This window comes from Peromyscus californicus, unplaced genomic scaffold (assembly GCF_007827085.1).
Source record: "Peromyscus californicus insignis strain IS unplaced genomic scaffold, ASM782708v3 Scaffold_7__1_contigs__length_154581171, whole genome shotgun sequence".
In the NCBI taxonomy this organism is placed as follows: Eukaryota; Metazoa; Chordata; class Mammalia; order Rodentia; family Cricetidae; genus Peromyscus; species Peromyscus californicus.
In genome coordinates this window covers 81,063,556-81,081,807 of record NW_026294595.1, presented here as the reverse complement: position 1 = coordinate 81,081,807, position 18,252 = coordinate 81,063,556, and the positions used below count along the sequence as shown (strand labels likewise).

Genomic DNA, 18,252 nt, shown 5'->3' with positions numbered 1-18,252 from the left:
AGAAAACCTCATGGTATGAGAATAGTCATGTGAGGATAAAAGCATATGACATATTGACAGTTTTGAAGAATAAAAGGATACAATGTTCATAAAGAAAGCCACAGCAGAAAAACGAATTACCTGACACCAGGCTATCATCTTCACATCATCCCTATCAGCTAACAATTACTCCGTGTCTAGATCTATAGCAATATATGTCAAAAATCCTTTACATGGCTGAGCCAGACTCCACTATCAATGGTAAATAATGGATTAATAGACTATTGGGCAAGCTCTCTCAATAGCGTAATCAAGCTATCATGGTTCAAAATGAAGGAACAATGATGAAGATGAACTTCAATTATTAGCTTACATAAAGGATGAATAGAGGTAAAGCTGGTTTGAACAGACATGACAATTGTATAATTTGATAGCAACACATGAAATTTAAAGTAGAAAATTAAGCTCTAGTTATCAAAGCAGAGTATATGCTGAGTAAAGAATGAGGCCATCATATCTTTTCTCCTAAGCTGTGTAATAACAGCCGTATGACTTGGGGGAAGAACCAGCACAGTACATCTGCTTGTCATTCTTCAATTTTACCCCTTGTGCACTTTATTGCATGTGGAGAGAAGTTGATTAGATGCAATTTCTATCATAAATGTTTAAAGAGTTAAAAAGACTAAGCTAAGACTTCATTTGATTTTGCTACACTTTCTTAATAAAAGGAAGAACTTTCTAAAGCAAGGATCCATGCCTGTAATCCCAGCTTCCTAGAAGGCCGAGTCAGCAGGATTGCAAACCCGAGCATTCTTGGCAGCCTAGTTGTGTTAGAATTCCACCCTCACTCCAGCTGCATGACCACACATGCAGTTCAGGAGTTAAACAAAGGGTCTTTCCTCTTACATCATTAGTGTGTGCTGGTGATCATGTGGTGCAGTGTGTCACACAATCTGCGCATGCGTGCCGTGGCTCTGTAAGTCCATCTGCATCTTAAGAACTGTGACTCAGACCCCACCCTCTCTCTCTGTTCTGCTCTTTCTCTTCCCCACAATCTTCCCTCTCACCGCACGTACGTGCTCCTTTCCCATGTCTGGTTCTCTTGTACCGCCCCCCCCCCAATAAAGTTCTCTGCTACTAGGCAGCCATGGCTCGTGACTCACGACCTTTTCGCAGTAACCAGCGCCACCACCAGCGCCGTTTATCATTCATTTCAAGTTGCCCAGGAGACAAAAGACATTATGCTGTTCTTAGCCATCTGTCTCCTCAACCCCTCTCATCTCAAAGTTTCTCAGTTGTTCTTGGTTTCATATGACCTTGACCTGTCACCCCTTCCGACTACTGTAAGGCAGAGTCTAGCTATGTAGTTTCAGGGTCACAATGAACTCAGACTAGAGACTCTCCTGTTCAGCCTCTCCAGTGCTGGGATCACGTACATGTGCCACCACACCTGTGATGACATTTTTGAGATGCACTAGTCAACTGTATCCTAGAATGATCTCAATTCACATTTTGATGTTTTTTCTTGATTAGAATTAAGTTGCTTTGTTGTTATTGTTTGATAAGAGTGTCAAAAAGTCAGATGCCCTTCTTTGTGTTTTGATCTACATTATATCAGTATGTCTTGATACAGATGAAGGTTCACCTTGGCCACTAGTGAAGGTGGTATCTGACATAAGGATTTTTAACATATGCTGCTATATAGTACTAGTATTTCTTATGTAATGAGTATCTCCAGACACTTTAATACTATGTAAGGATACAGTTTCACTTCAAATTGAGGTGATTCTATAGGATTTTAGAAAGAACTAAAATATGTGAAATATCAGGGAAGGATGTTTTTGATATACTTAAACTCTACTTGATGAAATTATTTTTTCTAAATTCAAAATACAAAGAAAGATTCTTTCCCTACAACATTGCTGACTGGCCAAGCACGATGTGCCCACTGGAATACTCATGGCAAGTCTGTTGTGGAGGCAGCCAACTGCTTTCTACCTGGATTTGAGGTCAGTTCTGCAGGACAGAATTCACCTCAGTTGCTGCCAACCTGATCAAAAGCCCGTGACTTAGAAGGTCATGGCTAAACGGGCATGATATGTCCATTTCGATTACCTCTAAAATGTTTGTTTGTTTGCCCTCCAAATAATTATGCCTATGCCTATGCCCTATGTTGGTTAGTTTTATGTCAACTTAACACAAGATGGAGGTCACTCAATTGAGAGAGAATGCCTCTTTAAGACTCTATAGGCAAGTCTACTAGGCATTTTCTTGAATGATTAATGTGGAAGGGCCCAGTTCACTGTGGGCAGTGCCAACCCTGGGCAGGTAGTCCTAAATAATTAAGCAGGGTGAGCAATCCATTAGAAGCAAGCCAGTAAGCAGTGTTCCTTCATGTTCCTTCACTCTGCTTCAGTTCATGCCTCCACGTTTCTCCCTGACTTCCCTCAGTGATGGCATCTGACCTGGGAATTGTAAGCTGAAATAAAACCTTTCTTCCCAAGTTGCTTTTGATCATGGTGTTTTATCACATCAATAGGAACACTAACTAGGACATGCCCATATGTTAGAACTGTCAGCTCTGATCAGAGATGCTTTTTTCTTGGTGATGACCAGTTACTGGAGAAAGTCACAGCTGGTCAAAGCATTGAGGATAAGCAAATGTCAAATGTTCAACCATAAACGAGACATCTACACCATCCCCTCCTCCAAGACTCAGGAAATATCACAGAATAGAGAGGACGCATGATCCTAATTAGTCTTATTAAATAAAAAACTGGAGTCAGATATTAGGGTGAAAGCTCAAAGACTGGAGAAGCAGAGCAACAGAGCAGCAGCCACTAGAAACTTTTTTACCTCTATGAATCTTCAGACAGAATGGGGACAAGATCCTGTCCCCATCCGCTTTATATTCCTGTCTCCACCTCCCCAGTGCTGGGATTAAAGGAGTGCACCACCACCGGTCAGCTCTGTTTCTCTTTTAGACTGGGTCAATCTCAGGTAGCCCAGGGTGGCCTTGAACTCCTGATCTTCCTGCTTCCTTCTCCAAAGCGCTGGGATTAAAGGTGTGTGCCACCAATGCTTGGCCTCTATGGTTAACTAGTTGCTAGCTCCACCCTCTGATCTCCAGGCAAGCTTTATTTGTGAGAACACAAAGAAAGTATCATACAATAGGCAGCAAGAATATAAGAGCCAGAAGATGAGGTAGAGTGCTATGGGACACTGGTTTCTGGATATCAAATGGCTATTCACTCTTGAACTCACAAAAGCTATGATTACCTGATGAGACCTGCTCAAAACTGGGTTCATTTATACCCTGTCGTGAAGTGGGGAGGATTTCATAAGGCTCAATCCTGCCTGAAGAGCTATTGGTAGCTAATGGTTCATGAAGCAGTGGTGGGAAAAGACAGTTTCTCTATTGGTAGCCACTGGGAGAAAATAACTTCTCACCTACTTGTGCTCTTATAAGAAACCCTATGAAATTCATTGGATTACCACTACCAACAACAAACAGGAAAGTAGAAGGGAAACTCAAAGGCAAGAAAAGGTAGATTAGCTGGAATGGAGGGAGTAATGGGGGATGAAGATCATCAAAGTGTATCATATACATGTATGAAGAGATCACAATGAGACCCACTGTAAAACATACAATTAATATATGCTAATATAAACATTTAAAAGTTATTATTTTTAATTATGTGTAGGGAAAAGGGGCCAGGTAAAGAAACCCACCCTGACCCTGAAACCCAGAACCAGTAAAAGAAACACAGCCTGTATCTGGGACAAAAGCCAGTGAAAGAAACACTTTATCACTGAAGCCAGAACCAAAGAAACATTCCCTGACTCTGAAACCAGTGCCAAAGAAACACACTTGGTCCCTAGAACCAGAGCCAGTGAAAAATATGCCCTGGCCTTAGAATAAGAGCCAAAAAGCGAAAAAAGGCCAGTGAAAGAAACACAGCTTGGCTCTGAAATCAGAGCCATCTCTGCCTCTGACCAAAGAAACTAACTAATCCCTGGACAGGAAAAACTAACCAAGCCCTGAACAGAAAATCTTCTCCCTGGAGAAACTCCACCCCTAAGAAACACTATATAAACCATCCTGCCTGTTTTGTCCTTTCCCACTGTGGTAGAGGCAACCACTCTCTAGGACTCCTTCCCAAATAAATCTTTTTCTCAAAGGAGTCTTGGGTGAAGATCTTCATTCACTAGCACAGAGAAGAAGAATCTTGCTAAGATGTCCCTTAGGGGACTCAGCAGAATAAACCTGGCAGAGATGTTCCCTTAGGGGTAACTGAGCAAGGCAGAGCTGAACAGAAGAACTTAGCTGAGATGTCCCTTAGGGGACTGAGCAAGGTGGAGCAGAAAAAGTAAGACCTTTTCACAGGAGTCTGAGGAGACTGCTACATTTCGGCAGGGGTTTCACCTTTAGCAGAGTGAAGCAAAAGAAGCAACAGCTTGGGCTTGAGAGAAGAAGCAGAGCTCTGCTGGGAAGCCCCCTTAAGGAAGCTGAGCAAAGCTCAGTTGTAGGGGCTCTCCAGGAGAGGAGCAGGATTGCTATATCCTGTGGGGAGACCATCCCACACTGCACCCCAGCTCCAGGTATAGCTTGACCCCCGAACAGTCAGGACACCTTTCCCTCCAGCGCTGAGCTGTCCCATTGCAGCTCCAGCCACCAGAGCTGTCCTAGCAGCTCCAGTATAGTCTGACTTCCCCAGCAGTCAGGATACCTGTCCACCAGAGTTGCAACACTTACTTACAATGTGTATATGTGTGGGTGTATGAGTATGTGCATGTGAATGCCTGTGTCTGAAAAGGACAGAGATGTTGGATCCTCCTGGAACTGGAGTTATCGGTGGTTATGAGTAACCTGATTTGGATGCTGGGGCTCAAATTTGGGTCCTCTAGAACAGTGTGTGTCCTTAACCACTGAGCCATCTCTCCAGCCCAATACAAACATTCTGAAAGATCATTTTGTTTTCTCAGTGTATTCAGTTAATATTAATCAACCATAATATCAAAGAATGACATAATTGATATATTACTTACATAACTACGGCTTTTAAAGATATCTGATGGACTGGTGGTGAGGATTTTGTCTCCTTCCAAACCAATTACTCTTTTACAAATATTTGATTTTGGATCACTTGGGCTTTTTGCAATTACAATGTCACCTCTGAAGGGGGAAAAAAGGAAAAGAAGTATCAGCATTATTACACACATACATAGGACTGCTTTAACAATTTTATAAAGCAACTTAAAGAAATACACACCTTTTATCCTATTATACATTGACCCTGCCATACATAAATCATGTTTGGAAACCATTTTAACTGAATTTAGGGTCAGAACCTAATTGGAGTCATAAAAATTCCATATAAAATTACTGATAGTTTATAATAATCTCGTAAGAATTATATCCACTATGTGTTATTTCTGTGTCCAAATAATTACAAACGAAAGCTATTAGTAGTTGACTCTAGAGCACTAAAAATAAAGAAATGTCATCTATTTCTTAAAAGTTCAAAAATTATAGAATAACACTATGTAAGTTATATTTAAGTCATAATTTATAGTATAGACTTACATTTGAGGGAAAATTAGACACAACCAAATAAAACACTAAAAGCTAAGCAAACATATACTATAAAGTAGGATATGATTTCAAATATGTAAAAGTAATATTAGTTCTTGCTACTTATAGAAGGCCTGAGTCACGTAAGAAGTAATATTCTACATGGGAAGAGAAAAATAAATGAATAAATAAAGGTTTTATTCCTGACATGGTGGTGCATGCCTGTAATCCCAAAAATAAATAAGGGAAGAATTATAATTTGGAGGCTAATATAAACTACAAAGCAAATTCAAAGCCGATCACTGTTACATAAACTATGTTTCAAAACATCCATACCTGCATACCTCTCCCAACCAAAGAGAATGTAAGGGTTTTTTGTGTATAACACAAGGAATATATGAATTGTGCTAACATTTTTTAATATTTGACATATTTACTAATTGTATGTGATTCCAGATATAGTTTATATACTTTGATGTTATTTATAACGAAAGATACAAATTCCAAAATATCATAAAAATCCATAATAATAATAAAGGGAAGCTTATAATTCAAAAACCTAATCATTGGGCTAGCCAAGACAAAGCACACCTATTATCCCAGCATTTGAGAAGCTAAGGGAAGTTCAAGCCCAACTTGGACTATGTAGTCAGGTGAAGGTGAATCTGGGCTACAAGACAAGACTTTGTCCCAATAAACTAAAATAGAAAAAAGAATAAAGAAACAAGAATACTGCTATACTCTAAGCATTCAACCACTTCTAAGCATTTTGACAGCCCCCACCCCAAAGTAAGAAGGTTGTGGATATTGCTCAATAATAGAGTGGCGTGTCTGGAATACAGGTGGCCCCAGGTTTGGTCCCAGCAACAAGAAAAGGACAAAAGATAAGATTAATTAGTTACCACAACTAAAATTAGGTTTAAGGGAAGGTAAGACAAAATTTTCCCTAACAGCTAAAATCAAGGAGGAATTCATAGGAAGATTTTTATGTAAAAGAATGAAGGGCACCACTTTACCAGAATTTTACCGGCAACACAGAAATTAGTATTGACAAAAACTACACCATGAGGCCTTTCTTTCTAAAGCTGAATGGTATCAAGCCATTCAGTTCTATAATTGGACCAAAAAAGCATTGTTTTCTTTTGAAACATCAGTGGAACTGTTCACATGAAAAATTTTGCAAAGATTTCTGAGCTATGAAAACCAATCTAGTGTGTCTTTGAAAGAAATCATTTTCAAGGGTGCTTATGCAGCTTATGTTACTTGATACAACAATCACTATCACCCTTAAAACAAAGTCTGCATCTAAAAAGATACTCCTTGAACTCTTGTCTCCTTTAAAAGGACTTTTAAAACCCACTAAATAACAGAACCAGAACTTGAAATTTCCTTTCCCACTATAGTTATTTTGATGTGGTGCTTTGTGATTCCCAGAACTTGGGAGGCTGAGGCAGGAGGATCACTACAAGCATGAAACCAGTCTGGACTAGATGTAAGTTTTAGGCTAGCATAGGCTACCATATCTCAAAATTCCAAAAATGAATTATTAAAATTAAAAATAGTCATAAACATCCTTTCTGCCTACTAAATGGTGAGCTGCTCAAATTCGATGCCTCACTCATTGTATCACTGCTATAGTGTACATCATACCTTATAAAGTCAATGCCCATTAGCTATTTGTTGCAAGAATTAGTAATAGGCCGGGCGGTGGTGGCGCACGCCTTTAATCCCAGCACTCGGGAGGCAGAGCCAGGCGGATCTCTGTGAGTTCGAGGCCAGCCTGGGCTACCAAGTGAATTCCAGGAAAGGCGCAAAGCTACACAGAGAAACCCTGTCTCGAAAAACCAAAAAAAAAAAAAAAAAAAAAAAAAAAAAAAAAAAAAAAAAGAATTAGTAATAGGAGATTGATTGTCTCAAGTAAGAGGAATCCCTGAAGGGAGAGGCAAAGAGACCTGTGTACTTTAGATACCACATGTGCAGACTTTTATTCTTACATAAAAGAGAAGTCTGCTCTCCCCTTCTAAATAAGGAGCCATCAATAAGGGTCAGAAGTTCAGGCCATTGAAGTCTCAGTTCTAAGCTGCAGCAAACAGAATAAGGCAGTAGTAATATTCCCAAAGTAGCAGTATTAGAACTAGCTTGTTCTAAAAGTTTTGCCGGTTTCTCATTAATTCCAGATTCTAAGTACATGACACACTAATGAGACTCCAGAATAAATGGAGCACTAAATGAAATCTTCAAAGAACCTTAATTTCCTGAATGTACTTATTTATATTACTCACCTGATTGCTAAGAGTATTTTAAATAAAACAGCACAGCAATATTTATTTAACAGCCACCCAGCACACTATTAAGGACATTTAAGAGTTATCATGTCACTGGCATTCAGCAGCAGCTTGTCTTCAAGCTATAGTGAAGGTCAGTCACTGGGCTATTTTGGTAAAAGTCAAAAAGCAAACGGAGGTAAGTAAGCCTTTTGTGTAAGTTTTAATTTACAATTCCAAATCTACAAGTATGTTTCTTGAAGTTATCACAGGTAAAAGATGTGAACACCTTCCTTGGGACCCTAGTAAGCCATTCAGCTTGACGAAGAGTTTTGTAAACAGCATCAAGAGCAGGCAACAGTGCAGTCAAAGGAAAGAACAGCCCTACACTGTTCTTTATTTTTCCATAATGGGAAATGGGCTACAACAAAGGAACAAGTGCCTAACCCTCTTTTATACCCCAAATACCACTAGTGGGAATTGTGTGGAGGCTAATGAGATAAAAGCTGGCACAGACTTTTCTAATTCTATAAAAATGTTTAGAGAGGTACAGTTTAGAAAATATACTAAGTTACTAATATTTGATATCCATTCAAAAGGAACTCAAACTCATAGTGTCCCTTGAGATAAACAGTAGCACAAGGTTTTGAGCCACTATTTGGAATAGGGTTTTGGAAAATTTAGTAACAAACAGTATTTGCCAAGTAGTTACTCAACTTAATAATTAATCAATCTGGAGAACCACATTAGACCAAATTCTTCAATCTCAGGCACAACACAAAGCCATAACCTACAAATCATTGAATAGTTACTATGTCTCTGTACAAAGAAGAAACAGGACAGTCGTCAATCAAAGTACAAAACAACTAGAACTCTGATGTGGTGAGCAATACAGTCCATGAGGCCCTTGCTCCTGCCTTAAAACACTTCAGGAACCTATAAAGAGAACAAGACTTTCACATCTGCTAACTGCTCTGGATGATAAGGGAAAAGACACCATGACCACAGACACTGTACATGTTGACTATTAAAACATTTAGAAATTACAGAAAAACACACTTTATATATATATATATATCTGTCACTATAGTTATGTCTTGATAGAAATTTACCTTTGGATAGCATAAAAATGTCGGCTAAGATTTTCTGCAAAGACAATATCTGAATTTTGAATTGTGGGTTCCATTGATGGTCCAGAACACTGAAAAGAAAGGTAATCTTCTGAGTTCAAGTCTCTTTAAATTTAACAGAAATCATTTGGGCAGGCTTAAAAGAAAAGGAATTGGGTAAATATTCTTTCTGTAAACAGACAATATTATAATTGTTTGCTGGTACTTTATAAGATACACACAAAGTAACATGTCTCTGCTTCTAATTTTTGGCTACCCTAGAGAACACTAAATTCCACTGGAGGACTGGACTTTGTCTCAGTTTCCCAGCTACGTAAGTTTCCATCATCAAGAAGAGTACTTAGCATAATGTTAATGCTTGTTATGTATTTGTTGCATGAATGATGGACTTCTTTGGTTTTCTCAAACATCACTTAGTGCCCATTGTGGCAATTTTTAAAAGCAACATTCATTCTATAAGAATTGATATCCTTGTCCAAGAAAATGCTTTCTCAGTATGATGGGGCTGTAGCTTATATTATCTACTGAAAACCACCAACACAATAAAATGTACTCTAAAGATATCCATGTCTGTATGCCTGAAAAGAACAATCTTGATATATGCCTAATTCTGGAATACTGATTGCCACTTAATAAAAACAACACAGTCTTCATCTACTCTATCACTTTATCTCTAAATCCAACCTTTTACTCAAAACTTTCTACTTAGGGAAAAATAATGGAACATTTAAATAAAATAATAAATAACAATGAAGTTTAGGTTTGCTACTTCTAGAAGTACTAATGTCATTGTCAAGACTTAATGGAAGGAGTATTAGCTAAATACATTTATATCCTTCACTTCAGCTCAAATAAGGGTTATTATAATAACAATCTTTTAGGGTAAAACAAATATAGAAACAACAGTGTCCCCCCCCCCAAATAAAACTGTCAGCTGTTCAGTCAGCCAAATATTGTTTCATTTACATGGCAAAGATTTGGAAATTCTGAGATTCCAGATTTGTGATGTGATACTGAGAACAACCATTGCTTGGGGGAAAAGCCAGTATTTAATACTTTGTTACTAATCTTAGCAGAATAATCATTTTCTTTAATTACAAACTTGATAGTTATAAGTAGTTTTTAGAATCAGACAAATTTGTGTTGAAATTCTACCTCTCTTACTTACTAATTGTGGGATCTGGAATGAGTTAATTTCCCGAGCCTGGCATTTTCTTCTTGAGTAGAATGAATTCCTCACACACGTGCAAAAGACAGTGTAAGGTAACAAGTTTACAGCATCAACCATATTCTAGAAAGCACAAATAGCACTCAAATGATAACTATTTATAATCAGGTTATTAAGAGGACTGTTTGTGCCCTGCTAAATACAAAACATAAAAGTAAGAATTCAATAGCTCTTATATTTTATTCTGGTGCTGATGCAAACATACTGTTTTTGCTTGTTTGGTTTTTATTATTAACAGTGTGTGTGTGTGTGTGTGTGTGTGTGTGTGTGTGTGTGTGTGTGTGTGTGTGTGTATGCAACCAAGTGCATAAGCATATGTGTGAATGTTTGTACTTGCCAGAGTGCCCATGGAGGTCAGAGAACAATTTGTGAAAATCAGTCCTTTCCACCATGTGTGTCCTGGGTATGAGACTTGGTGGTGGCAAGCATATTACCTGCTGAGTCATTTCACTGGCCCTGATTGTTTTTGACACAAAGTCTGTTTTGGTTTGTGGCTGTGGAGGGATTGGGTAGGGGTACTTGTGACAGAGTCTTAATTATGTATCCCAAGATGGACTTGAACTCAGTATGGAGCCCAGCTTACCCTTGAACTCATGGTCCACTGCCTCAGCTTCCAGATTACAGGTGTGTGTCACTACACCTAGTTCCAAATATACCCTCTTATATCCAATATTTAGAAAGATTTTATGTTTTAATTTTCATGAAATGACTTCAAGCAAAAGTTTTTAAAAAACCCTGTCTTGTTCCATTAAAAAAATTTGCATTTTAAATTGAAATTCCTGAATGTAGAAACTTACCATGACAACACCACCAACGTATTCAAAAGCACAATGAGCTATACACCCATACTGAATGGTATAGCCAGCAAGTCGAAAAGCCTTTCCCAGAACACCACGAAACATAGTTCCACGTTGACTCTGCCACCACTGGCCTGATGATAAATTTCAAAAAGTTTCATGATCAGCATTTCTTAAAACAATCCAGAAAGAGCTCTACTGTAAAATGTCTCACAATACACAGAATGCACTAACACAAGCCAGGTTATCTTCATCTGTTACTGATCATTTAAGTGACTGAGTTCATGATGAAGATAACCAGCATCTCAAAACCCACCTTATAATCGCATTACTAAGGGAAAGCTCCTTAGATAAGAATGGGCACACCAAAACATCTCACTCAAACATTGAAATCGTTAAACAATATAACTTCAGAAACCACAAAAATCATAAAGAGCCGTTACTAACACATAATTTAATCCCCTTCCCTATCCCTCACTGGAACATGCGCGCGCGCGCGCGCACACACACAAAGAGAGAGAGAGAGAGAGAGAGAGAGAGAGAGAGAGAGAGAGAGAGAGAGAGAGAGAGAGAGAGAAAGAGAGAGAGAGGAGGGGGGAGAGAGAGAATACTATTATCCTTCTTTCTATTACATGTCTCTCTCATTTAATGACTGAGCTTAAGTCTATGTTTAAAAATCTTAATAAAGTCCAACTTTGCTTTATATCCACATATCCTAGAATTCTTTTCTGTAGCACAGAAACTCCAACTTCACCTGAGGGGAGGTTTCAGAAAAGAATTCCAACTGCAACAGACAGCAGAACAGTGCAGGATCTCCTGTTTTTGCTGGCAGCCACTGACTACTAATTAATAAACACACAAGTACTATGAAAAGGCACAAATATTATATATATAATATAATATTTATTTTGTGTGTGTGTGTGTGTGTGTGTGTGTGTGTGTGTGTGTGTGTGTGTCAGTATGGGCAGATGCATGCCATAGCAGACATGTGGAAGGCAGAACAACTTTCAGGAGTCAGTTCTCTCCTTCTGTCATGAGCTTAGGGGATCAAACTCCAGTCATCTAGCTTGTGTAGTTAAACAAGCCCTTTGACCTGCTGAACCATCAGTACTATAGATTTTTAAAGCTACACAAGTTTTAATGTAATTAAATCAAAACCATTCCTGATATCTATTCCTTCCTTTTGAATGGCTCCTTACAACTGTTTCAGGAACTTGTCCTTCCCAGACCCAAGCCCTTGCCCAGCACAGTTCCCACCAGCCCCTATGAGGTTCATGAAGGTCAGCTATGTCTATCTGCCCTCCTGGGTCCTGAGGTAGGTAACTTTTTTTGTCTCTTCCTTTCTGATGCTGGCCAGAACCTAGGTACGCTTTTTCTGGTTCTTTAGACTTCCTTTCTCTAAAGCTTCCCTCCTTGTCATGAGGCTGCTTGCCCACCATGTGGCTGACCTCCAAGCTAGCTTAACTAAAGTGGCATGGCTTTTCTCTTGCCTCCACTCTCTTCCTAAGGTAGCTGCTGAGATTACAGCTTGACTTTGGGATTTTTCTTTTAAACTCTTATAAAATTGTCCTCTTTGAATAAACTTTGGCTTTGCTTTGGACTGAATTTTTGTCCTTAATGAACAAATGAAAATGAACAACCATTGCTGAACTCCTAGATGGTATCACAGCTTCATAGAGAAGTCTTACACTCAAGACCCTGCACTATGTACTCTTCATTTGACAGTTCATTTCTATTCTCAATTATAAATATCCCATATGATAAACTGGGCATATCTGTCAAACATTTCCTTGAGATGATCAGACTTGAGGGGGGAGTTGTAGGAATCTGACTTATATACAATAGAAGTAAGGGAGACCTTGTGAGGAACTAGCATTTGAAACATAGGTAGCATTGTGGACCGGGCCTCTGACCTGTGAAATAGAAAACTGCTAGCTCGAGGAAGTATGAAAATTGAGTAGAATTAAAGGATAGCCAGGCAGTATCATACATCTATAAACAGAAGCATTGCATAGGAAGAAGAAACAGTATATTTTCGCCAGAATATCCATAATCTACTGAGGAATCTGACTGACTCCATTTTGAATGCAGGAGCCATTACACTGTATTGTTAAAAATAAATTGCCATATACTACAAGAGCTGAGTTTCTGCTTTTAAGTCTGTTTCCTGGAGCCTGACATGTCCTAACCCATGACCTTAACTTGTCTGTGAGAGCACTCTAACCCTCCGGAACCACATGATGGTTCTTGAAATTTTCCTGTACTTTCTGACTGTTCCATTGTCTCTCTTCTGTAAACCTGCTTTGCAACTACTTGTGATTTTACTCCTTAAAAGGGGCCCAAGAAATGGACAAGGGATGCTCTCTCTAATTTGACTTAGGAGGCAGTCACTGGCCAGCTTTTGGGTGCACTCCAATAAAAATCAAACTTGCTTCAAATCGGCTCAATGCTGTGATGGTGATCTTATTTTCACCCAATGGGATTAACATGTTCTGGAGGCCTCAGCAAGATCAGACCATCCATCCAAACTCTAAAGCTGGACCTTCACTCTTGGACTCCAAGCTGAAGGGCTGCTTCAGGAGGTGTACATGTTGAGAAGTTCCAAGGCTCCCAAAGCATGCTTTCGGTTTCCGGGACTATCAGAGTGAACTTCCGGGCTGAGAAAAGCAGCGAGCACCTACAGAAGCCTCCCTGTAAGCCGCAGGCTGGTCTGTTGGAATCCTGATCTGGGACTGGGGTGGGGGTGTCAACAGACCCTAAATATTCTGCTTAGGGCAAAAACCGAAATGTCACACTGCCCCCTGAGGTTCTTGGTCTGGTTTTATGCCTGTTTGTCCTGTCTTTGTCCATCCTGTCTATGAATGTCTTGCTTTGCCTTCATTTTTACTGTCTCCATTTTCTTTTGTTCTCTCCGTGTTGAGTGGCTTATCTTGAACTTGGGGGTGACTGAACAGATGGACAGTATGGGTCCATCTGTTAGACAAGCCTAACAGCCCTCTAACCTGTGGTCTAAAGTATTTTGACAAATTTTACCACCCTATAGTCAAGAAGGATTATGATATCCTGTCACCAAGAGTAGCCTTTTGTGAAGGTGAATGGTCCACATTTGGGGTTGATTGGCCCTCCCAGGGCACTTTTGAGTCTCAGATAGCCTGGGTACTGGTGAATGTCACTCCTGGTAAGTCTGGCCACCCAGATCAGATCAGATGATACACCTTGACTTGGGCTGAAGCAACTTCCAACCTGCCCCCCACAGAGAAGGTCTGTATGGTCCACAATGGGCAAGGTGGCCAAGCCCTGATCGTAAGCAGATGGGCCTATAGCACAGACCCAGGAGGCCCCTCTGAAAACCATTCTGCAGGACTCACAAAAGAAAGAATCCTTCCTCTCTCCATATCAACATCTTTACCCATTCCCTTCCTCATCTCAACCTCCACCTTTGAAAGCCCAGTTCCCCCCACCATGGTCTCACTGTGCCCCTCTGTCTGCAGCTACTACTACCTTACCACCTAGCTCTTTCCTACCTCGACCAGATCTTCCCTATCTCCTCCTATCTTCTTTCCTGCCACACACCTTTTTCCTGCCTCCCCCTGTCTTTTCTCCTCCCCACACCAACCAGGCAGGTCTCATATGGCCATCTTGACTCCTCCGATCTTGGTTCGGGGTGGCATCTCCTTCAGTTCTTGCTCCCCTATGGCTGTTTCCTGACAATCGCTAGCTGTATGTCCCTTTCTCCAATACAGATCTCTATAACTAGAAGAACCAGATTCCCCATCCCTTAAGCACTAACCCTGATTCCTTGACCTCTCTCTTTTTCAATCATCTCTCCATGTGGGACGACTGTCAGTAGATTCTCTGTACCCTCTTCACTACCAAAGAAAGGGAAGGGATTCTAATGGAAGCCACTGAAGCACTCCCTGGAGTAGCTTCAGTGGCTGATGACCAGAGAGTAGAGGCAACTGCCCATGCTCTGCCAAGATGGAGAACCCATGTGACTACAACACACAGAGAGGAAGGGGGTCACTCAGTGAATACCACCAGGTTCGGTCAAAAGGGATAAAATGGGCAGCCCAAAAGCCCACTAATCTATCTATGGTAGCAGATATGACACAGGGCCCAGATGGCTTTTTTGGAGCACCTCCTAGATGTATATTGGTTTACATCCCTATAGATCCATAGGACCTGGCAAATCTCAAGGCAATTAACCTGGTCTTTGTTACTCAGTCAGCCCCTAACATACATAGAAAGATATAAAACATGGATGGGTTTGCAGGAAAGAACAGGTCAGAACTATTAGGAATATTCCAGATGTCTGACAACAAAGACAGCAAAGAAAATCTTTGGTGAAGATGAGGCACGCCACCAGGGCTGCACTACAAGCCCCAGCCACTTTCAACTCTGCCCACGCACCCCATGATAAAAAGAGGAGACCTTTACAAAAGGACCAATAAGCCTACTGGAAAGAAATGGGTCACTGTAAAAATAAATGCCCACGCCAGAAACAGGAACTCCCCCTCCAAACCCAAGCCAATACTAGCTATGGAGGATTACTGAGGTTGAGGTACCTTCAAACTAGGCCCCCAGGAGCCTATGGTAACCTTCACCACTGGGGTCCAACATACAAATTTCTGGTGGACACAGGGGCTACCCATTCAATATTATAGGATCCCCTAAGCACCCTTTACCAACCAAACAATGGAAGTACAGGGGATATCAAAGAATATAAATGGACCACTGACCATAGCGTTAACATAGGACAAAGAACTGTGACTCATTCTTTTAAGTCTGTTACATGGAGCCTGACCTGCTCCAACCCATGACCTTGATTTGTTTTTAAAACACCCTAACCCTCCCTAGTCACATGGCAACCACATGGTGTTTTAAGATTTTCCTGTACTTTCTTATTGTTCCATTATCTATCTTCAGTAAATCTACTTTGCAACTACTCATGATTTTACTGCTTAAAAGGGGCCAAAGAAACGGACTTGAGGCTGCTCTCTTTAACCTGAGGTAGGAGGCAGTCACTGGCCAGCTCTTGGGTGCACTCCAATAAAAATCAAGCCTGCTTCAAATGTGGCTCAAAATTGTGGTATTAGTCTCATTCTCACCCCCTGGGATCAACACGACCTAATTAGTATGCTCCAAAAGTTCTTAGACAAATTGTCTTTCCTCCTCTAGGTTCTTAAATTCATTACTATTCATCTTTTAATGGTTAAGAATGCTAGGCCAAGCAAGATGGCTCAGTCATTGAAGGTGTTTTCTGTGAAGCCTGACTGTTAACATTCAGACCCACCCCTCGGGGGACCCAGCCAGCGTCCTGACAAGGTCATCTTACTTCAAGTCTTCTTCCTTTAGGGAGAACCTCCCCTTCTCTCTCTCCTCTCTCTTGCCACAAGGAAGTGTGCACCTCCTCCCTTCCTTTTCTTCCCTTCTCTCTTTCTCTTCTTCACTCCTCAGAACCTGTCTGTTTTCTCTTTCTTCCCTTCTTCTTCCCCCCTTAATAAAACTTTCCACATGGGTGCTGCCTGCATGGTATGAGTGACTTTCTACCATGCCCCTTGACTCCACCTGCCAAGGCTGTGGGCCACTTGTAAAACACAACACTGATGACCTAAGTTTGAGCCCTGGTTCTACATGGTGGAAGGAGAGAACAGATTCCTGGAAGTTGTCCTCTACACATATACCCTGGCTGGCACTCATACGTGTGTGTGCGTGTATGTACGCGTACGCACGCGCGCGCGCACACACACACACACACACACACACACACACACACACACACACACACACACACACACACACACCCCCTCTGCAGGCATGCATGCATGCCCATAATGTAACCTTAATTTTTTTTTTTTTTTTTTTTTTTTTTTTTTTGGTTTTTCGAGACAGGGTTTCTCTGTGTAGCTTTGCGCCTTTCCTGGAACTCACTTGGTAGCCCAGGCTGGCCTCGAACTCACAGAGATCCGCCTGGCTCTGCCTCCCGAGTGCTGGGATTAAAGGCGTGCGCCACCACCGCCCGGCGTAACCTTAAATTTTTTAAAGAACATTTCTAGAGCACATGTGTTTACTTTGAATCTTAATGTCCTTAGCTATAAAATGGCTTCAGTGTCAGCAGCTCTTATCACAGAGTTACTGTGAACTTTTTATATGATAATCATAGAACTTTCGTAGCAGAGTAAATGTTCTTGAGTTTCCTTGTTAAACTAAACTTCCCAGAAAAAGTCACACCCCAGGGATAGATTGCACAGGATTGACTGATAAGAAAGTCTTGATTGGAGAGGGTTGGAATGTTTCAGATTCACACCAAAGTTATCTTTGACCATCAAGAATCATACACTGTCCGCCTTCTGTATCTGACCTAACATCCACTGACAATAGGTAAAATCTTTGATATATTTTCTTAGCAGACCACTGGTTTCCACCAAGCCCAAATCTAAAGATGTCATCAGATTGAATCTGAAACAGATGGCAGTTTTCCTTTCTTTACCATAACCCAACCACCTGATACCCCACTAATGTATTTGGTAAAATCCTTGATTTAAGACTTTTCTTTTGTTCTGTGACTACAAAAGTTCCTGTAATTAGCCCAGTTGGGATGGATACATTTACAAAACAACTTCCTCACCTAAGACTCAGGGATCACTGTGGAAAAGGGAGGTAAAGATTGCAAAAGGCAGAGGATCAGAAGTTTGCAGTGAGACTGTGTATCTTAGGAATGTCAGAAGCTATACCCATAAAGTCTCAGCAGCAGGACTGCCTAAACATGAGCTGAACAAAGACAACAACAATAAACAATAGGCATGTCAAAGTGGGGGTGAGGGCCCACAAAGCCCCAACCCTGTGTAAAAGAACTACAGGCAACTAAGGCATGCTGAGAGACAATGGGAGAAGGTCTCCCCAGGGAAGAGCACATCAATTGGGGTTACCCAATACCAAACAGTCAGCTCTGAAGACACACATACAAGTATGTTTTATACATTATACAGACTGACCTGGTTATATTTAAGAATATGTATGTATATACACATATGCATGAAACAACAATGAAAGCAGAGGCGATGAATTTGAAAGAGCAAGGAGGGGTATATGAGAGGGTTTGGAAGGAGGAATGAGAAGGGAGAAATGATGTAATATAATCTCAAAAATAAAAGAAAAAAATTAAAAATTACTCCACCCAAACAAAGTTCCTATAATTGCTTACAAACAGGAACATGCTGTTTGAGGCAATTTCAACCTTTCCTGAGTCTCAGCCATTCCTATTTGATGTAGAATAAAC

General features: G+C 40.5%; 1 protein-coding gene across 6 annotated transcripts in view; it reads right to left on the bottom strand.

Annotated features, from left to right (window-relative positions):
- Window positions 1–18,252, bottom strand: part of Immp1l (inner mitochondrial membrane peptidase subunit 1) — a 61,141-nt gene that overhangs the window by 16,678 nt on the left and 26,211 nt on the right. For all 6 annotated transcript variants that reach the window (XM_052722394.1, XM_052722393.1, XM_052722395.1 and 3 more), the window contains 3 exons: window positions 10,974–11,107; window positions 8,931–9,019; window positions 5,029–5,155 (listed from right to left, as the gene is read on the bottom strand). In XM_052722394.1, the coding sequence (XP_052578354.1) occupies window positions 5,029–5,155; window positions 8,931–9,019; window positions 10,974–11,078 (321 nt within the window). In that variant the 5' untranslated portion in view covers window positions 11,079–11,107. The remainder of the gene's footprint in view (window positions 1–5,028; window positions 5,156–8,930; window positions 9,020–10,973; window positions 11,108–18,252) is intronic.